The sequence below is a fragment of the Lathamus discolor genome, chromosome 7 (genome assembly GCF_037157495.1).
Source record: "Lathamus discolor isolate bLatDis1 chromosome 7, bLatDis1.hap1, whole genome shotgun sequence".
In the NCBI taxonomy this organism is placed as follows: Eukaryota; Metazoa; Chordata; class Aves; order Psittaciformes; family Psittacidae; genus Lathamus; species Lathamus discolor.
In genome coordinates, this window is record NC_088890.1 from 3,067,404 (window position 1) to 3,088,658 (window position 21,255).

Here is a 21,255-nt window from a genome sequence, read left to right on the forward strand (position 1 = left end):
GATTTTGTTCCAAGTTATACTTAAAACCTTCATATGTTGAATGTCTTCGACATTTTAGTATTGTAAAGCCTTTTGTGCAGTCATTGAGTCATAGTTGATAAATTCTATAGCAGAGCTGCCTTCTTTAAGTCCTTTATGTCTCTGTGCCTCATAGTAACTCTTATGGGGAAGGCAACCTGAAAGGTAAGTGCTCATCTGTATATACATATATATTTTTGGCTCTGCTGTCCCTGTGTTAGGAGATTGTGTTATCTGGGACCTTTGGGGTTGTGTCTTTGACAAAGCTGAGAGTGTTTTGCACAACCTACAGTCAACATTTACTATAAGTAGGTTGTTTTTTAGGGGTTAGTACTGGCAGTTTGCAATACCACCACAGCAGGAACCCGCTCGAAGAATGGTGTTGAGAGGAGGAGGATATAGAGGCTTGATGGTTGAATATACAAGCATGTACTGAAGTAATGTGAAATCCCAGGTTGTTAGAGAAGCAGACTAGCTGGATACTTCTTCTGAAGTATTGGTCATATGCTGGTACAATGTGGGTGTGCGTGGCAGTCGGTGAGTGGTCCAGGTCTGTACCACTTCCCAGGCACACCAGTAAAAGCTGATTCAGGAAGATTTTATAATCCCAACAAACCTTTTAAAGTTTTATCTGCAAACCCAGAGAAAAAGGTTTTTAAAATGGGGTTTGGGCTTGTTCCTTGCCCTCTCCCAGTCCATTGCATTCCCAGACTCATGGCTGCATTTTTCTCTCCAAGGTGTCTCTATTAGAGTACCGCAAGCGGAAACAAGAAGCCAAGGAGGGAGGTGATTCCATGCGATGTACAGGGACTCCCACCCGACAGGGCAGCAACAGCTCTGTGACTGACACAGATGGCAACAGCTCCGCAGTACGAACCCCATCCTCCCCACACAGTGGCTTCTCCCCTTCTCATCCCTCCCTGCCTCATGTAGAGGACATCAGCCCACCAGACTCGAGGGGGGCTAGTTCCTCATCATCACTCAGCAAATCCCAGGAGAACATCAGCAGTAGGTGGTGAGTGTTATCCTTCCAAGCAAGCCTGAGGTTGCTCCACAGAGGAGGACCAAACTCTGTATGGGGCATGTCCATAACAATGTCTGCATGTGAATGGATTCAGTCGGGTCTCTTGGCATTGTTCTCTTTCGTAATTGCTAAGCAACTGTGAAAGATACAAGCAGCCTTCTCAGCCTGCCCTTTACTTCTTGGTTTAGATATCAAAGACTCTCTTTGAAAGATACAAAGATAAAGAGTTGACTCTTCCACCACTTTTCCTTTGAAAGTCTCAGGTTTGAAGGTCTTATTCTTGCAATGAGAATTTAATCCAGGTCTGGTCTTCTTGAACCTGAGTGATACTAAATCAGCTCCTACTCAGAAGGAAAGCTAACAGAGCCCTCTGCAACTTGACATGTGAGAAGCAGGGACAGTGAAACAACTCCAGCTTTCCTAATGCCTTGCACATACAGCTTGAAGAGCAGTTAACAGACTGCAGTCAGTGGCTTGCTAAAGGCATGGGAAACACACCTTTATCATGTTACCATGAGAAGGTTTGATAAGGGGAAAGGCTGGTCTTCAAAACCTTTTGAACCCAGTAATAATGTCTGGTCCAAAAAATGAAGTACTGCAGCACTGGAATGCAGTGTTTCATTCTATAGTGTCACTGCAGTGATGGTTAAGATGTTCTGCTGACTGATGTAGTACACTGGCTCTGCTGCTTTGTATTCAAGTTCTGTTCCTGCACACCACAGGCTAAAAGGCAGAACTTTCTTAATGCTGATCTCCACATAGGCAGCAGCCGTGCCACTGCTCATGTAATGGTGGGGGGTGGCAAGGGAAGGAGATGCATAGCAATGTTGAAGGCAGTGAGGAGGAGGATGTCTGTGTTAAAAGTGCTTGAGAAACATTCGTTTGGGTGGATTTGCAGGAGCAATGAGATCTGTTTCTTTCACTTCTTTATCACTCTTCAAGCAGAGATTAATAGGAATAATTTGTCAGCACTCTGTCTACCAAATGACCTTCTGCCAGATGTTGGGATTTGCCACAGCTGAGCTTGATGATTGGCTTATAATCATTATTTTATAATCAAGTTTTATCCTGTGCAAGCATTGATAACCCATGTCCTTCTCTTCCTGTGCCACTTTTTTCTGCCTGTAAAAAGGTGAAAGAAAAACCTTGAATGGGAAAAAATAATAGCTCAGGGTGAGGTGTTGGTGTGGCAGCCTTGCTCTAGTACCATGTTTTATATTCCAAGCTTCGTCTGTTGCTAATCAGCAGGTGCTCTGGCTTCAGTTTCTCACATGGTTTCGGGAGTAAGTATTGTGTGGGAATAAAGATTGTATTGTTACAGGACACTGGATGTAAAGTTGGAGCCATGCTGCGATGTTTTGAAATGGGATGAAGCAGTTTTGCTGCCTTTCAAGTCCTTATTCTTCTGTGTTTTAATGGGCAAGGCTAGCAAACGTACAGTCACCTTCTACTTAAAAAGCTATATTAGGAACTGCATGTAACAGAGTTAAAGTTGTGACCCAGTTGCATCTTTAAGTGCCTGCATTCCAGATACATTCCCAGACATTCACAATAGGATAATATCAGGGACAGAAGGAAAGGGTGGGAACTAAAAATACGTGCCTTACTTTTTTTGAATTGTCCCGATTTTTGCTGAATTCTACAATAATTGCCAGTAGCTTTCAATTAAAAAAAATTAAGTTTCTGTCTCTTTCAGTTGCCAAGATACAGCCATCACAATGTAAACAGATGTGCTGCTGCCCAGTAAACCCAGCCTTGCAGAACACTGTCTCCAGCAAAACAATAGCAGCAACGAAGGTGTGAATTCACCCCCTCACCCTATTCACCTCCATGAGGTGTGAACTCTGGTGTCTTCTCCCTTCTGCTTCAGTGAGGGGTGAATTTTAATGTCTGGGCTATTTATTTAAAGAAATAAAGCTGATGGAACGCACAGTTTTCAATATACCTTTAAAAAGAAAACAATTAAATACAGAAATCTGTGAAGATGGTGTTAAGCTGCATGCAGTGCATTTAATAATGCATACTTAAATGTAGGCATTCTTAAGGCACGTGTTCTTTAGTGTTTAGGGTAAAGGCATTGCGAACCCCTGGTCAAGGTAACTATCTCATGGGTTAAAACACATACTTCTAGAGAGAGCTGGGTGGTCCTGTGCATGGTAGATTGAATGTTGACCTGGGGGTCTGGGGTTTGGTTGTGGCTCTTTTTCTTCTACACATTGGCTTTAGGAAAGCTGCTTCACCTCTTTTTCACCCTCAGAGCAGACACTGGTGATACATGATGGGACAAGATCTAGCACCAATCTTGAGTAGAGAGTTTTCACATTACCAAATAAATGGGACAAAGTAGTATGAATGGGCAAAATGGCCAAAGTAGGTGTGACCGTACTGTCTTGACACTGTAAAGGCATTGGGTTTGCTTCTGTTTAGGTTGAATACAAGTAGTCTGTGTGAAATAACTGCAACTAATAGTAAAATAATGCCAGGATTTCCAAAATGCTGTTGAATCTCAAACATTTTTTCTGGGATAAGGTGGCCTGTAATCTGCTGATCTACTGAACTGGGTGTTTTGTGCTTTTGATAAGAGTAAAGATTTTGTTTTTCTGAGGGCAGTGCTATCATGGGAGCCAGGGACTGGCAGTGGAAAATCCCACAGGAGGTTATTTACATTGCAAAAGCAGTTCAGAAGTTTATTCCTCATCTGTCTATAGTGCTGGTGGTCTCCGATTCCCTCCCTTTTATGGTAGGGGTTTGTGCTCGCACTAACGTTTACCAATGGATTTAAGCAAAGCCAAACGTGTCTTGCGATTATGCCAAGGGCCCCACAGCCCCTGCGCGTGTTGGTCACGTCACTCTTAGCTGTGTCATGGCAATCCTCAGCTGTTACTGGGGTTTTGTTGCAGGATGGTCCCAACGTCGGTGGAGAGGCTTCGAGAGGGCCGGGGGATGCTTGAGAAGGTGCTGAGAAGTGGTGCAAAGGTATCCCAGAGAAACGAATCCTCACCTACCCGTGACAGTGCCGTCGAGAGAGATGCAGGTAGGGAGAGGAACCTTTTGAACGCTTGGTTGGTGGGAAGTGATGGGCTCAGGTAACTTCACAAACTTCTCTGTGAACTTGGTTGTACTTTCATCTTTAACATTATCAATGCCTTCTAAGAGCCTCCCACACACTTTATTGCTATTCAGATACGCATTGAGCCTGTATCTCTCTTTTATTGGACCTGAAGGACCTCCAGGATTCTCCAGAGTTTGGATTCAAGGCTTACCTGCATCTTTGCTCTGGCAAGGACAGCTTCTTTGTCCTTGGGCAGATGGGTTAAGCAACATTACCTCAACTGCCCCTGGTTACTGGGGATAAAATTGCTAGCATTTAATAATTCTAGCTGGCTGAACATTCGGGTAAATGTATTATCACACTAGAATGCAGGTGTGTGCTTTAGGCAGTGCTAAGAACTAATTTAGCTTCTAAATCTTCCCTCAGTTCTTTTTGAAGTTATTGATTCCCTGAGTTGTGGTGTTTGTCAGTTGTGTGAAATGCGCTGAGCTCAGTTCCGTTCTGGTTGATGTTTCTTTCTTTGAATAAAGCATTGTCCTCGCCAAGTAGCACGCAGGGTCAGTGTTTGTGACTTGAGCTGGAATTATACCCCTCTGTTACTGAGCCGTGGGCTAAAGGTGAGATGTAACTTTGTGAGAGATGGACAGATCACTTCATCATTGCCTGGTTTCTCAGCTCTGAAACGGGATTGGTTTTTATTTTCGTTATTTGCAGTCTCTGTTGAACACGATTGCTTTTCTCTAGCAGACAGTGCCCTCGGAACGCTGACTGCACCTGGGACCCAGAGCAGTGGATCATTGTATCTAAATAACTTTGTCTGTTGCCATCTGCCCCTGCTTCCTCATAGCTGAAGACTGTTGGTACACTCCTGGCTGATACGACTGCAGCTTGCTGATGATCAGTGGCAGGGATAGGAACCATTTGCAGTAAGGCCTATTTAGGCAAAATCCATGCTGTAATCTGTACAGCTCTGCCTTTTCAGTCCTACCCAAGAACTAGGCTCTAGCTAAATGCTTGTCTACATTGATCCATTCTTTCTTGATGCACAAAACCCATCCCACTCCAAGCTGTGAAAGCTCAGTGCTGCAGCTGACAAAGGCCTTTTTTTCTCTTTCATCCTAGTACAGCAAAATGTCTTTATTCTCTTCTTTTGCATACTTGGGCAGTTTCTTCAGTAGCTGGTTTAGATTCTGCTTAGATTTTGTGAGCCACCTTCCCTCCCCCAGCTGCTGGGCTGCTGCTTACTGAAACAAGTGAGTTGCTGAGTCCCTGCCATGCCTGGTATCACCTGTAGCAGTTGTGACAATACACACTTGGTTACACACACAATATTCAGTGTTCCAAGTGTTCACTTGATGCTGTGCTAGATGATAATATGAGAGGAGCTAAAAAACCCCAAATCTGAATGATTTGCTGATGGGGCATGTAGGAATGAGATGGAATTTGTGTGCATGCTGTACTTGTGAGAATGGCAGTTGTTCTTAGTTGAAGCTCTCACTTCATATAGGCTTTGGGTAGATCCAGGTCAGTACTGCCAGGAAAAGCAGTTCTTTATGTCCTTCCTTGTGCAGGTATGAAGAAGTAGGTGAGGGAAATGTTGGCTTTAAGTTTACATAAGACAAATTCAGGAAGGTTATGGTTTATTTACCCTTTGTCTTTCAATAGCCTTTAACTCGTCAAGGTGTGTTTTGTGGACAGCACTGCAGTAAATAGTGCAGCCCTGCTGGTGTGCCTGGGCTCTTCAGAAACAAGTCCTTCTAGAGGCCTTTAGATTCCTTCTGATTCTCACACTCAGCTTCTGCTGGTCACAGCCATCTCCTGCAGGCTGAACTCTTAGTGTCTTCTGTGCATGACTGCTTAACAAAGCATGCCCCAAACTCCCAGGCTTCGCTGCTCTGCAGTGCAGCACTTGGAGTGTCACCCACAGCCAAGAGCCGCTGGATGCATTGGATGCTCTTTCAGAAGGTGGAAGGTGGCACAGGACACGGGCTGGAAGCTTCACACCCTGGTCTCTGTGCAGGTCCTGTGTCCTGAGCAGGGAGGGTTCTGAGCCTCAACACAGCCTGCAGCTCTGTCAGATTCCTGTTTAGCCAAGCTGGTAACTGTGAGGTAGCACAGAGAGGACAAGGCAGCAAAGCCATGGGCACTGCTGGCACCGAGCTCCTGCCAGGGCATCTGATGCAAAGCCAGACCTGTCTGGCACAAGTACAGAGCAGAGGGAGGCAGCGTGTCCTGTTTTCATGACTGAGATACATCTGTCACATAGATTTGATATTAATACCAACAGTTTCACTGAGGCATTTCAAACGTGGCTGCTGAGAGGCCCTGAGATGCTGCAGATGAACAGCGCTGTCTCATTAGGCTGCAACATAACTGATGTGAGATCTTCCAGTTCCACCACCTTCATTCCTTTCTAAAGAAAGCACCGTTCCCAGCTGAACCCCATGGTTACAACAGTAGTAACAACTGAACAACACACGTGGCAAAGTGCCTGTGTCACTTGCAGCGAGTGCTTCTTGCCTGCCCCAGTTCAGGTTCAGTTATCTGGCAGGACAAGAAGCTTGCCCACCCTCTAAGATACAAGCACTAGAAAGGGTCTCTCAAGAAGCAGCTTTGCTCCTCCTGCTCTCTCACGTAACTGAGGGGATCGGTGTGTACTGTGCTCAGACCTCAAAGCATTTTCCTCATCTTGGCCTGTTTTAAAAATAGGCATTTCTGAGGTCTGGAGTAACTGGAGCAGCTCAGTTGACTTCTAAAGCATAATCCCCAAACCAGCAGAAGGGGTGCTGGCAGCCCTTGGCAGCATCAGACCTCAGTCTTTGGCAGCGTCTGGATCTGCCTTTGAGGAAAACCTGCGAGGATGCTGCTGACAACCATTTAGGAAGGGGCAGTCCTATCTCCTGCGAGATTCCTGCGAGTGGAGAATGAGTCCTTAGAAACTGCTTTCTGCCTCTTGTATCCTTGTGAGCATCTAGGGGAGCCCTGGCTGGGCCTGCGTGGTGTCACCAGGTACAGATAGGCTGGGCCAAGGCAGGTGAACTTCATGCTAAGCCAGCAAGCACTGGAAGAAGGGAATCGGCTGTTCCCAGCGTGGCTGGTTTACACATGGTAACGGTTTCCAGCTGCCTTTTGCTGAGGTTCCTCAGCTCCTGTAACGCTGGTGGCTGAAGAAGCTGCTCTTGTCTCAGCTGTAGCTGTTGGGGTGTGTGCAGTGTTGGTTGAGAGGGAACGGCTGTGGTCCGAGTTCAGAGGGTGAGGTTTAACGTCTTGCATGTACATTGCAGACACAGCAGGAGGAGACACTCCAGAAGCCCACAAAGGACCAGCAGTTTACAGTCCTTCTCGATACAGCTACCAGGTAAACTCTTTCCTGTATTACCTGCCCAGCCCGAAATAAAGCTTTTAACAGGATTTGGGGGGATCTGGGTTTGGCTGCCAGTTATTCCCAGTCCGGCTCCACTGAACACCCTTGGCATGGGAAGGAAGTCAGTCTGACGTGCCTTTTCTTCTTCTCCCCACTGACTTATTCAGCTCCTGCAGTCTGACAGTCCCCAGGCAGAGTCACAGACCCTTCTCCAGCAGAGTTCCTCCCCCTACAGAGGACACCTTACTCCGTCTCCTGGGTACAGCTACCGAGCAGCAGCACAGAGGACAGGACACAGCCTCTCTCACGGTTCCTCAGAAACACCCCTCTCCTCCTCCTCCTCCTCCACCACCTCCTACTCCAGCCCTGCCCACTCGGTCTCCACAGACTCCTCTGCCCTGTTTGCAGGGAATTCGGGGTATTACAGCAGCCAGCAGCACTCTGGCAGCATCAGCAGCAGCCTCCTGAAGAAGAGCTGCCCTGCTGCTGCCAGCCCAGCACAGCAGACGGCTGTGGACTCTTCTTTGTCCTCCGAGTCGGGCTCCCAGTCCTGCACAGGCACGTCGGGCTCCTCCGCTGCCCCCCCAAGTGCCAGGTCACTACAGTCAGACTTGAGGACTATGAGCCTGCCGAGCTCGGGGCCGTCTGTGCTCTACCAGGGCTCCCGGGGGGCAGTGATTTCCAGTGCACAACACTATCAGCACCGCGGGGGGAGCAGTGTCCATCAATACAGACTTCAGCAGCTCCAAGGTTCTGGAGTAAAGACTCAAACAGGACTTTCCTAGGGCTGCCTGGACTCCAGGAGGACAAACCTGCCCATAGCTCCTTCCAGTCACCTCTGGAAGTGGCTCCTGGGCCAGTGTGGGGAAGCTTGCACCCGATGCTGGGGTGCCAGGGGTCAGAGGCTGAGGTCTGACACGCACGGGTGAGATTTGTGAGCAGTGTTGGCCTCTGGCCTTATAGGAGAAGGCGGATTCCTCTTGAGGCAGAGACTGTAGCAAAGCTGTTCCCTGGCACGTGGGTGCATTGCCGAGAAATAGGCAAGTGGTTGAAGTGCAATGACTGTGGTGCAGCCTCTGCCTCTCGTCCGTGCCCATGGCCATAGTCACTCGTGCAGCACGGACGGCTTGTTGAACACGAAAGCATTTTCAAGGCAAACCTTGGGGGAAGTGGATCTCCAAATCCCGCAGCTCTCTCCATAGGTCAGGTTCTCGGTGCGGGCTGGGGAGGGCTTCAAATCCGTTACGATCATTCCAGTCACGAGCAGACGAGCGCACGCTCCCGGCCGGAGCTTTTCCAGGACAACAGAGCCTCCGCAAATGTGAACTTAGCACGGGGTTGGGGGGGGGGGGGGAGTGGGGACAGGGAAGGGGTTGGAGTGCGTGTGCCTATCGCTGCAGAGCATCCGGGATGCACTGGGATTGCCGCTCTGTGAGCAGGAGCGGTGCTGCGAAGTGACCGGGGATGGGGGATGCTCGGTGAGCCAAGGGATGCTGCGGTGCTGGGGGATGTCATTCCCAACCCGGACACAGTGCGCTGTCTGTTCGATTCCATACGATTGCCAGCTTCTTTCTCACTTGTTTACTGTAATATCGGGCGTGTTTTTATTTATCTAATTTTATATTCAGTTATAACCATCGTAGGTTAGCTAATATATGACAGGTGTCATCCCTGGTGCTGCAGTGGAACTTCTCCTTTCTCTTGGATAACATAATGCTGTGAGTCCGTCTCCCCTGTCCTTTCAGACGCAGTCTTCTTCCTTTCCGGGTTTTGTTTTCCGGTTGTTTTCTGTTTGGTTTTTTAGGACTGTTACAGGTTTCTCTGCATTCACAACCCAAAATCAGGTGTAGGGGGAGACTTTTAAACTATTGAAAACAAACAGAGTAACTTCCTCACCCTGTCTGGCTGTGAGCGTGTCGGGATGGGACTTGTCACCGCGCCGTCGGGTGGCTCTATACTGTATAATATAGGTGTAAACTTCACTCGGCTTAGCCCTGGGGGTGCAGCCCCCCCTCGGTGCTGGGCAGGGCACAGGGCAGGCGGGCTCTGCCCTGCCAGGGGCCATGGGGGGGGCCCATCCCTAAGGCTCTGGCACCTTTGGGCGCAGCAGTGGGGCAGGAGGGAGGGACCCTGGAAAGCTCTTGGAAGGGTGGGGGCTGAGGCTTCTTCCTCTCGTGGAGTTTTTACACCGTGCTGTAACATTTGAACTTTCACAAGAGATGTAATAATTTTGATAATAAAAATACTTAACTTGAAAAAAAACAGCGGTATTTTTGAGAGTTTCTTTCCATGGGGGGGAGCTGGGGCCGGGGGGGGGGTGTTTCTCCACTGTCCCTGCAGGGTAAATGGAGCCTCATAGGAGCAGCTCTTCCTTTTGCCAGGGAAAGCCAGCGGCTGCTGCCCGAGGAGAAGGAGATTCCCTGAGCTTCCTCCCTGGGCAAGAGAGCTGGGCTGGGGCAGCCTGGAGAAGGCTCCTGAAGGGCAGACCTGAGAGCAGCTCCAGTGCCTGAAGGGGCTGCAGGGAACCTGGAGAGGGGCTTGGGACAAGGGCCTGTAGGGATGGGACAAGGGGAATGGCTGGGGCGGGGAGGTGGGGGGGGTCCGGTTTTCCTGCTTCTTGCCCTTTTAGGAAGCCCGAGATGTGCAGAGCCTGGAGCGGGACCTGCCAGGCCCTCAACTGCCCTCACTGCAAGGTGTGAGCCAGCAGCCGGTGCTCCATGGGGAGGGCTGAAGCACTCCCAGTGACAGATGGGACCCCCCCACCCCACCTCCTGCCTGCCACGGGGTGGGACAAGATCCTGTCCCTCCCCTTGTGCGCCAGCCTGCGCGGATGAAGGCTCAGCCCCATCCTCATCTTCCCCTTCTCCTCCCTTCCCCACCGCAGCTCTGGCACCCACCCGACCGCGCTCCCAGCCCATGTGGCTGTGCCACGGCCCGGTCCTTCACCCTCCCCTCAAGCCATCACCTCCTCCTCTTCCTCAGCCCCCGGCGCAGCCCGTGTCCCGCTCCCCCCCCCACACCACAGGCCTGCGAGCTCGTCTGGTTTGAATTATATTTCTCAATAAGGTTTTGTGAAACACCGTATCAAACTTTGTACTAAAATACAGATATATTACAGCTACTGTATTCCTTTCTCCACTGATCCGTGTGGGTTTTCTTCCTTGGTGTGGTTCCGATGCAGCCGGCAGCAGCACTCTCCCCTCGGCAATTCCCGGCCGCCGCCGGCACCGGGGGAGGCTCCGGCCAGCCCCGCTCCAGCGGGATGGGTGCCCGGGTGCCGGAGGAGGGACGCGGCTGGCGGGGCCCGTGGGCAGCAGCACCGGCGCCGTCTCGGGTGACGCTGGCTCCCAGGCGGTGCCCCCGGGCCCAGCTCCGTCCCTGGGGCACGACTTACCTGCTCCACCAGCCCCGGGCCGTGGCTCCCGCAGCGCCCTTCATGGCCATCCCCAGCGGCTCCGCTGCCCGCGGCCGTGCTCCTGCTCCGCTCCCAGCGCCTGGGTCCAGCCCTGCCAGGGGTCCCCCCCGCCCCGATCCCCGGGGAGCCCTGCAAACAGCCCCCGGCTGCTCGCACTGGGACGCAGCCGGTGCTGAGGACTTTATTGCATTGCAGGGGCTGCAGCGACCCGAGCGCCCTGCGGCCAGGACCACGGTCCCAAGCGCCGGTGTGGGCACCGGTGTCGGTGCCGGCTCTCGGGTGCTGTGTGTGTGCGATGGAGGCTGGGTCGTGCTGGAGGCTGCCGGCTCCCTGCGAGGTGCAGCCAGCGGGGGGAACACCGGGGCGCCCGGTCACCAGTGGAGATAAAAGCACCGTATGGGGATGGAGGGGGAAGGCGTTTGGCAACAGCCCGCGGCCAGCTCGGGGCAGGGGCTTGGTGGGAAGGGGGGGTCCTGCACCCACCCGGGGGTGTTGGCAAGTTCGGCTGCTCCCACTTACCAGGGTTACATTCAGCAGCGGCGGCAGCGAAGCCCCTGCGGTGCCCGTGCCGGGGGGGACACAGCCCCATGGCCGGGCCACGCACCGGGAACACCGCGTCCCGGGGCGGGGGGGGGGGGCTCGAGTCACTTTACCCTGTTTAAAGAATATGAATTTACACGTAAAAGTAGGGGCTGAGCCTCATCCCGGCCACCGGCTCCCCCGGCTGCGGGGGCAGGATCACGGAGCTGTACAAAACGGGAGCAGGAAGGGGCCCGGAGCTGGGGGTCCGGGGGCCGCTGGGCCGGAGGCAGCGGGTCGGGGGTGTAGAAATCTGTTAAAAACTCTGTTTTCTCCTCGGAACGAAGCCGCGGCCGGACGCTGCTCTCGGAGGGAGCGGGCTCGGGGCGTCCTCCCCCGGTGGGGGTGCATGGGATGGCGGTGCCGGCGTGGACATGGAGGCACGTCCCCGGGACGCGGTGCGGCCGCTGGCAGCAGATGAAGGGCGGGATGAGGAGGGAGCCCAGGCCCCGGCCGCCGGCCGAGGGAGGAGGGTCCTGCTGCGGGCGCTCGGCCCTATATCCTCTGCGGGGAGAGCAGAGCCGGCGTCGGGCAGGACCCACTGCGTTGAGCCACCAGCGTGGGCCATGCATGTGCCTGTCCCCACTGCCCTGCACAGCCAAGGGGTCCCCCCATCCCATCCCATCCCACCCGGACGGGGCCACCCAGCAGAGGCAGGGCTCAGGGACGGGACGAGCACACTCAGGACTTACCGCAGTGCCAACAAAATCTGTGGGAACAGAAGAGAAGGTGTCAGGCACGGAGCAGCAGCTCCCTCCCACCCTGCCTGGCCCCTCCTTTGCCCTTGGGACCAGGCTGCCGGAGGGGCTGAGCCCCCTCGGGCTATTCCCACCCGGAATGCCCGCTCCACGGCCATGGGGCAGGACCCCGGTCAGTGCTGTGCTCACCTTTGCTCTCTGTCTTGAGCTCCTCGTGCAGTAGGTCGTTCTGCCGGTTGCCGAGGACGAAGGCCAGGAAGGAGAGGATGAGGGCGTTGAGGATGCCGATGATGGCCAGGATGTAAGCCCAGCGCACGGAGCAGTCACCCAGGGAGTACTTCCCTGTCTTCTCCCCGCACATGTCCCGTATGGTCTCTGCATCCCAGCCGTCGGGGAAGATCATGCAGCCCAGCACCAGGCAGAGCGCTGCAGTGGGAGAGGGAAGGGGAGCATCAGAGGGGACTCCAGGTGCTGAGCCTGTCCTCATCACCACGAGCTTCCTGCGCGTTGGCAGGGGAATGCTGCAGGCAGGAGTGCTGCCTGCAGAGAGGGCCGCTGTCACCAGGAGCATCCACACCTCACAGCCTGTGCTGGGCAGGGAGACGTCAGGGAGCCCCGGGATGAATGGGAAGGGAATGCTGAGACGAAGCCCATGACTGTCAAGGTAAGGAGGCAATGTTTGCTTCTGTAACTACAGCAAGTAATAGTTAATAAAGTAGTGAGCAGCACCTCTGCTCTGGAGCCAGGCTGACAGCTGGGCTGGGTCAGCCTGCAGAAGAGAAGGCTCCTGAAGGGGAGACCTGAGAGCAGCTCCAGTGCCTCCCAATGAGCCGCACTGCCCGCTCTCCCAAGGGAAGGGCAGGAATGCTGAGCTGAATCCATGCTCCAGCACATAACAGCACCCGCCTGCTGCTGCCTGGTTCTGCTTCCTTCATCCACGTTACAAACCTGCTGGTAAAGGCTTTGCTGCAGACAGAGGTGAGCTCTACACCCTCATGTGCCTCCATGCACAGCCCTGGTGCCACCCTGCACAGTGCAAGGAGCATCTCCCAAACAGCCACGTCTGGGACCGGAGCAACCCAAACCCATCCTCTCTGGAAAGAAACCAGCACCAGCGATGTGTGCTGTGTGATCAATGGTGAGGAGCTGCCTGTCCCTCCTGCTGACCAGGGCACCTTGGAGCTAGAGGCCAGAGGGATGGAGATGGGCAGCAACAGCCTCTGTCAGCACAGAGAACAACGGGGCTGTGCTTCAGGGTGGAAGAGGCTGGAAATGCACGTAAATGTAAGTAGAATATAAAACTCATCATCGGGTGCCAGTCCAACCCGCTCTGCTTTTGTGCGCAGCCCTCGGCTGGTCCCTCCAGCAGCCCCCGTGTCATTCCTTAGACTCTGCATCAGTATTTGCTCTGTTTCTGAGCATCTATTAGGGCTCCAGATGGATCCAGCTGCATGGGTAAAGCAGGGGGTCACTGAGAGCCACCACAGGTACATGTGTGAGGGTCTGACAGGACATCAGCAGGTCCCACACGTGGCACACAGGGAGTGATGCAGGAGGCAGTGGATTAGCGCATGGAGGACACAAGAGACAGGGTTTAAGGTGCAAGCAGCAGCTCAGAAACACACAGCACGCGAGCCATTGGCGCAGGGGGTTCTCGCAGCACAGCCACGGGCACAGGCAGCCCAGGAGGGATGGGGCTGGCTCTGGCCTGTGTCTGCCCGCCCTGGTCCCTCCTGTCCCTGTGTGCCCGCTCTGCACTGGCACCAGGGCACGGGGCAGTGCCCCAGCCCCTGTTTGCAGAGGGAATGAACCTGCGTGGTCCCTGCCAGGGCGAAGGAGCGCGTCCAAGCGCGTGTCCCCAGGTTGCTCTGCCTGAGGCTGACCTGAGGCTCAGCAGCTCCCTGGCCACACAGACCAGGTCCTCTCCCGCTCCCCTCTTCCCATCCGTCCCCCATGTTCCCAGCACTGAGCCCCTCTCTGTCCTCTGTCACAAGCAATTCCCTTTCCCGTGTGTCCCCAGGCTGCCTGTGTCCTGGAAGCACCTTCCCGTGCCTGCAGCATGGAGGGACACGGAGCAGAGCAGGAACAAGGAGACGATCCCTGAGGACAGGCCTTGGCGCTGCCCTTCTCACCGAGCCCCTCGCAGTGGGTCTGAGGGACATGAGGACGGGGCTCTGCTGCTATTAAAGCGGAACAAACATAACCCAATTCCCATCCATTTTGCTTTAAATTCCCATTCTTCTGAGGGTGCGGCGCCAATCCCTATGGCAGTGGCACTGAGGACCAGCACTTTGGCACACATCATGTCTGCCATCCCTCCCTCAGGCCCTGCGCTCCAACTCCCAGAGTTTTCCCAGTTGGAAAGATGGATTTGAGACTGGGCATTCTGGTGCTCAGGGTACCCCAGGTACCCCAGGGTGTATGGGGAGGGATGCTGCTGGGGCTGGGGCTTTAGCGCCAAGGAAACTGGTAATTCTTGGCTTGTTTTGCAGGTGGTTCATGGCTTGAGGCTCCTCAGTGCTCCCTTGTCACTTACAAATGAAATGGGCCCCTCGAGGGCCTTGGATAGCCTTGTAAAAGAAATTAATTGAAGGGAATTCAGTGTTATGACTTCGGCTGCAACACTGGAGCGGGACTGCAGCAGAGAAATGCTGGCAGGACAGCATCCCTCAATGGAAGGTGTACGTAGCTGATGTGGACTGTGAGTAACCCACGTTTGCTGGGTACCCGGCTTGGGCACACAGGCTCATCCTCCCTCAGGTTCAGTGGCTGCCCCCTGCCCTCATGCACATCACTCCCCCCTTCACCGCAGTCACATCTCTCATGCCCCTCATATTTACCTTGCCAAAGGGGAGGAAGCTCTGTGTGCCACACGCTGCGATGCTGTGCTGTCAGCACATGGGGGGTGCCCACTGGAGATCCCCCACATGGAATCAGCCAGGTTGGAAAAGACCTTTAAGATGATCAAGTCTCACCTTTACCCCTTGACTGCCAAGTCCTGGTGCCCCTGGGTGCTGCACAGCAGCCCTGAATCCCTGGGGAGCAGGGGATGGGATGTGACTTTGGGGTCTGGAGTAGCTGCTTCTCATAGGAAACCTCCTGAGAGCTGAGCACTGAAAGGAAAGGGAACAAACAGAGCTTCCCTCCCTCCTTTTCCCCCATCCTAAAAATAGAAACCCCTCAAAACTAAATGAAACCCAAAGGCAGCACGCTTGGGATGGCCAACCCCAGCCATTTACACAGACAGCGGCTCCCTCAAGGCACTCTGCTCCACAGCCTGTTTGCGAGCCAAAACCTCAGCAGGATTCCGAATGGAGTTAGGAGGTGGTATGAATCCGAACTGACAGTTACTTTATCTGGAACAACAGTTATGGGATGTCAGCTCCAGGACATCAGAGGCTCAGTCCTTCCCCGCGGCTCCGCAGGCACGTTACCAGCTACTACAGGAGCCTCCCGACGCCTGGAGCACGGATACGAGGGCTGCGCTCCCGTTGCTGCTGCACGACAGGGGAAGCAGAAGGGGGATCTTCAGGAAAGGTTTTCTGGGGCCAGAAGCTGGTATTTCAGTACATGCAAAGGGGTGGGATTTTTAGTGATGCCTCCTTTTTGCTGCAGGGTGGGCAGAGGGAAGCTTGAAGATCATTTATTGGCTTTATTTCTGCCTTGGGCAAAGAAAGGGCTTGAGGCTACTTCACCCTCAATCCCAGCAGCTATGCCAGGTACCTCCTGGCTGTTTGGAGCAGTGGTTATTTGTCACCCACTTTTTCATTAGGAATTTCATATCATTTCATATTCATATCATGTAATTTCGTATCATATTTCATTAGGGCTTTTATATCCACCAAAACAAGTCCTAACCTCTCCACAGACATGCCAAAATGACGCTGTGCAGCTGCACAGTGTGAGGGGTCCCCGCTCAGGTGGTGGCAAATGCAGCTCAGGTGAAGAAGATAAAGCCACTGATCAAGGATCTGCCCCTGCTCCTGCTTCACACGCTGCTGGGTGGGAAGGGCCCAGCTGAGGAGTGAGTGCAACTCCAGAGGGGGTGGCCCAAAGGAGGGGAGTGCTGAGGTGCTGATGTATTATCACACTGCAAGGTCTCCAATGGCACAATTAGCTCCAAAGTGCTGCTGATAAAGACAAACCCCAGCTCTATGGCCAGTGACACAGGAAGGCATCCCTTGTGTTGTGCTTGTGCCTGGCCTGAGCGAGCCGGAGGGCCCCATCATTGACTGATGGACCTGAAAGGCAAGGAAACACCTTCGGAAGTGGCCAGTCACTCTCTCCGTGCTATGAGGGACCCTGTGCTCAGCCGGATGCCTCTTCTAACCCCCACTAGACTGTAAGTACAAACCCAAAGCCCTCCTGAAAACAGCCCTAGAGCCACTCAGAGTGAGCCTCAGCACGTGGTGCTGGTTATGGTGTACTCCTGTGCTCTGGACTCCAGGAGATGACTCCTATGAGGTCCTTCAAACACAGGCATCCACTGAATCGGCCCGGCTCCTGTCCCTGCCCTCCATGGAGCGCAGACAAAGAGGGATCACCCTCCCAGCCCGTTTCTCTTCAAGTAAGCATCATTCCATGGGACTTTCTGGAGGAGCTCCTCTCTGAGTTTAGAGGCCTGGGGCGGCACCAGGGCGCTGTCAGTCATGCAGCTGTTGACGTGCTTATGTTAAAGGCCCATTTCTGTTTTATAACAGACGGATTTAGCGAAATCTCTGGTTTGGTGTTCCTGGGATTTGCAGAGGGCAGATGGCTGCGCTATCTGCGCTAAAGCACACTCTTTCCTCTTAATTAGATCCAGTTCCCTCCTGGGGGGGCAGTGGCTTTTGAGCTGGAGCTTTCTGTGAAGCTCTAATTAAACCCTTCCTTGATTGTGGTCCACTAATTAGACATTGATGATTTAAACCTTCTCTTTTTCTGGAAGAGATACTGAATTCCCCATCCTCATCCTCCTGCCCCCTTCCTGCTCTTGGTTTTCCTACTCTGAAGTCTTTCTATTCAGCAGCCCTGTATTCTGTACTGGCCATTCCACAGGGACAGGACGGACCCACCTCTGCCCCAGCTCTCTGCCTTGCAACCTGATTTTCACCAGTGAGACCATGAAACTTTAGACCTCGCTGTTGCTTTTGCTGTAGTGGTGCCAAGTTCTCCTCCAGCTAAAACCTCACTGAGGCAGGAGGAATGCCGTTCCCTTCTCCAAGCCCTCTGCTCTGGCACATCTCTCCAGCCTCCTAAGGCTGGACATGACACTGTGCCAGCCCCTGCATTGGGCCACATCCCTGCCTTATCCATGGGATTCAGTCCATGGTGTCCTCTCCATGGGTCACAGCAGCTCCTTCTCCATGCACAAGGTAACATCCAGCTGCAGCTGCCTCTGAAATGCCCAGGGAAGTTCAGCCCTGCCAGGCCCCTCCAAGACAAGGCTCCCTCTGGCCAAGACACGCCACTGCCTCCATGTCCTGGCCCTTCCTGGTGGTGACACCAGCCTCTCCTGCAGGACAGAAGCACCCTCCCTATCTCAGGGATGCGTTAATGTCCCTGTTAATGGAGCAGGGCCAGAGAAGGGCAACAGAGCTGGTGCAGGGCCTGGAGCACAAGTGTGATGGGGAACGGCTGAGGGACCTGGGGGGTTCAGATGGAGAAGAGAAGGCTCAGGGGGGACCTGATCACTCCCTACAAGTGCCTGACAGGAGGATGGAGCCAGGAGGGGCTGGGCTCTGCTCCCAAGGAACAAGGGATGGGACAAGAGGAGCCGGCCTCAAGCTGCACCAGGGCAGGTTTAGATGGAGCTGAGGAACAATTCCTGCCCCAAAGGGTGCTCAGGCATTGGAACAGGCTGCCCAGGGCAGGGCTGCAGGCACAGGCCCTGCAAGTGTTCACACACCGTGGAGACGAGGCCTCAGTGCCATGGGTTAGTGTTGGCCTTGGCCGTGCTGGGCAATGATTGGACTTCTTGATCTTAAAGGGCTTTTCCAACCTGGTTGATTCCATGATTCTACAAATGCTGCCTTTAGTTTCCCCAGCACATACAGCCCATGTGTCTGTGCTGCTCCAAGCCAAGCCTGGGCTGGCTGGGGCCAGGAGAACCAGCCCACGGCCCCTGCAAGCCACATACTCAGGGTTCTCACAAGTGCAGTTGTGAGCAACACAAGTGAGCCACAAGGTGCCAAGTGTGTGCGGGGACAAGGCCCAGGGCAGGGCAGCGCAAGGGGCACCCAGAGGTGACACAGCAGGGTGCTGAGCTGGGGCAGGACAGGAGGCACCAGGGAGGAAGCCTAAAGCTGCCTTCAGTGCAATGTCCTCTGCCATAGAGCTCCCTGTGCCGCAGCATCGGCTCCAAGCCACTTGATTAAGCTGCTGACAATCAGTAGGATTTGGGCTCTGAGCTTGCCTTAAACTGGTAAATCTTCAGGGCAGGGAAAATTAAAGATGAAGGAATTTCCTGATAAGCCAAAGGTCTGGCTGTGGTCCTGACCGGGGTGAGGAGAGGGCAGGCTTCCCAGCACAGGTTTCCAGCATGGGGGGCCGTGTCCTCCAACATCAATGACTGCAGCCCTTCTCCCAGGGAGAGGGACTGGGGGCCTTTCATTGGGAATATGGGGGGCTCTGAGCCCTTCTGGCGGAAGCTCTGCCTCTGTTCATACTTTGTATGCAGTGGGGAGTAACACACACACAGTGTCTTTCCACAGGTGGTAAAACTGGAGAAAGAAGGAAGTGAAGGGTCTTTTCTCAGGGGGGTTCTCCCAAAAGGAGAGACCCTCAGTGAGGACAGCTTGGAGGTCTGTGCACAAGGGGATGCTTGGGATCCTTACCAATATACGCACCAAGTCCACTTCTGGAGAAAAGTTTGGGCTGTCGTACGGTGTTGCTTTGAGGACTGAGTCTATGAGGGTGTTGGGGTACCCCAACTATGAAACCCCATCTATGGTGGAGTTTATGTAGAGGGAGCTAAAGAGGACCTATAGACAGGGCCACTTTTGGTGGGAATAACTGGGCTTGAGCCTGTGATCACTTCTGAGGGACATCAAGGCACGGTGTGTCTGTGGGAAGCACTGTACTCAGGGTCTCTTTATAAAGGGGGCTGGGGAAGGTTTTGTTCTCACTGCTCCTTCATGATGCTGGAGGGAGGGGGACCAAGCACAGCATCTCTTTAACGGGGAGCTGAAGGGTCTGTCTGTGCACAGGTGCTTTAAAGGGCTCGGGGGTGTCCATGCATGGGCTCCTGCCAGTGATGGGGTCGCTTCAGGAGCTGGGGGGTCCCCTGGGGGTGGGCTTGCTCAGGGATGCCCTTGGGGCTGGGCATACAGGGAGAGCAGTCCCTGATGTGGGGTGCCCTGGGGGTCTGGGTCCCCAGGGGACTGCTGGTCCTCGGTCCAGGGTGTCCAAAGGCATCCTTGCAGCTGGTCCTTGACTCTGTGGGACAGTCATTGCAGGGTACCCCAAGGCTGGTCCCTGGCTTGGGTGTAACAGCATGCTCCAAATGCAGCGCCTGGCCTGGCTGTCCTGAGGCCCTCCAGCCTGTCCACACGCCCTGGGGCTGGTGTCTGTTCTGAGGTGCTCTGAGATGGGTCCCTGATCCAGCTTTCCCACTGGGCTTCCCTGTGGAGCCCTGGGTGCCAGTGCCCTAAACTGGTGTCGATTCCTGGTGCTCAGTCAGTGCTAGTGCCTGGCCTGGGTGTTCCAGGAAGCCCTGGGGTGTTCCTGGGCCAGTTCCTGGCTGGCATGCCCTATGGATCCACAGTAATCGTACCCAGCCCAGCTTCATTAAGCCACAGGCCCAGTGCTTGGGGAGCCCCGAGTGCCGGTGCGCTGAGCACCCATTCCCGGCGCTCACTCAGTGCTAGTCCCAGACCTGGGTGTCCCAGGAAGCCCGGGAGCTATTTCCTGGAACCACATCCCCGCATCGCTTGGCCCCTGCCCAGCTTCCTTGAGCAACCTTGGTGTTCCCCTTATCCAGCCCCCACCGCCGGCGGCTCCCGGGGGGTGCCAGCACCGCCGCCGCTGTCCCTCGCCCGGTGCCCGGTGCCGGGGGGTACCTGCCAGCAGCTGCATCCAGGCGCAGATCTTGTAGACGGTGGCGGTGTTGCAGAAGAAGAAGAGGGCGAAGCAGGTGATGCAGCCCAGCGTCAGCACCATGGACAGCAGCACGAAGAAGGCCGCCGCCTGGAAGGCGCCCGAGGGGATGGTGCTGAAGTCGGTGAAGGAGCCGCGGCACGACAGCTCCCGGCCCGCCAGCCCGCTGCCCACGCAGTAGTGGAACAGCCCGAAGTAACCGGGCTTGGGCGTGTTGACGCTGTCTCCCACCCAGTAAGGCTGGATGAAGACCACCACGTTGATGATGGCGAAGCAGATGGTGAAGATGGCCCACAGCACGCCGATGGCGCGCGAGTTCCGCACGTAGTTGTCATGGTACAGCTTGGAGGCTTCCTGCGAGGGCAGCATCCTGCCGGCGGTGGAGCGGGGCGGGGGGGGGCTCGGCAGCTGGGAGCCCGCCCCGGGGTACGGGGATAAAGGAGGGGGGGGCCGCGGCCTAGGCGCGCCCGCGGGCTGCCGGCCCCTGCGCCACCCGCGCCGCCATCTTGGCTGCCGCCTCTGCGCCCCGTGCGCGCCCCCGCGGGTGCGCGCCTCCCCCCCCCCTCCGCCCCCCCCCACCCAACCACCACTGCGGAGCCGAGCCGAGAGCCGAGCCCGCCGCGCGCGCCCCGAGGGGAATCGGGCCGCTTCGGCTCCGCCCTCTGAGGGCTCGGCGGGGTTCGGGCCGCTCCCCGGCGCGGTTCGGAGCGCGCTCGGTAACTTTCGGCTCTATTCGGGCCGCCCCGGCAAGGCTCGGAGGGGGTCACCTCAGTGACGCTGAAGCGGAGGCTCCGGTACCCCCGCTCCACCGGGGCCAGGCCCCAGCGCAGCCCCGCCCGGTGGCGGCTGCTCAGCCATCCTGTGCCAGCACGCCTGCACACGCGTGAGCGCTCGTGCACCGGGCGGAGAAGCCCCCGGCTGGCGGCGGCTCCTGCAGCCGCTTGGTGGGGCCGGTGCAACCCAGTCGGTGCCAACGGGCTTGTAGAGGCGCTGGGAGCAGCGGGACCCGGGCCGCGCCCTCTTGTGTGG

At 55.0% G+C, this 21,255-nt stretch overlaps 2 protein-coding genes and 1 long non-coding RNA gene across 7 annotated transcripts in view; 2 read left to right on the forward strand and 1 right to left on the reverse strand.

The window, feature by feature from the left end:
- Nucleotides 1–9,714, forward strand: part of SETD5 (SET domain containing 5) — a 63,696-nt gene extending 53,982 nt beyond the window's left edge. For 2 of the 3 annotated variants that reach the window (XM_065687594.1, XM_065687593.1), the window contains exons 20-23: nt 756–1,033; nt 3,943–4,076; nt 7,379–7,452; nt 7,626–9,714. In XM_065687594.1, coding sequence (XP_065543666.1) covers nt 756–1,033; nt 3,943–4,076; nt 7,379–7,452; nt 7,626–8,243 — 1,104 coding nt within the window. In that variant the 3' untranslated portion in view covers nt 8,244–9,714. Of the gene's footprint in view, nt 1–755; nt 1,034–2,738; nt 2,840–3,942; nt 4,077–7,378; nt 7,453–7,625 lie in introns of those variants that run through there. The other variant, XR_010614383.1, reaches the window with a different exon arrangement.
- Nucleotides 9,715–10,496: 782 nt separating this feature from the next.
- Nucleotides 10,497–20,753, reverse strand: LHFPL4 (LHFPL tetraspan subfamily member 4). Of its 3 annotated transcripts, XR_010614384.1 has the most exons (5): nt 20,190–20,753; nt 12,340–12,576; nt 12,145–12,161; nt 11,393–11,859; nt 10,497–11,203 (listed from the first exon to the last, which is right to left on the reverse strand). XR_010614384.1 is itself a non-coding variant. In XM_065687598.1 (4 exons), the coding sequence occupies exons 1-4, from the start codon at nt 20,593–20,595 to the stop codon at nt 11,518–11,520; spliced, it is 1,002 nt and encodes a 333-aa protein (XP_065543670.1). In that variant the 5' UTR covers nt 20,596–20,753; the 3' UTR covers nt 10,497–11,517. The 3 variants fall into 3 exon arrangements, 2 of the variants coding, with proteins under 2 accessions (XP_065543670.1, XP_065543671.1); XM_065687598.1 differs by having other exon boundaries at nt 10,497–11,859; XM_065687599.1 differs by lacking the exon at nt 10,497–11,203 and having other exon boundaries at nt 11,771–11,956.
- Nucleotides 16,159–17,841, forward strand: LOC136018395 (uncharacterized). The gene is made up of 3 exons (XR_010614385.1): nt 16,159–16,492; nt 16,598–16,717; nt 17,188–17,841. It is a non-coding gene; the product is annotated as an uncharacterized LOC136018395 (long non-coding RNA).
- Nucleotides 20,754–21,255: the final 502 nt, after the last annotated feature.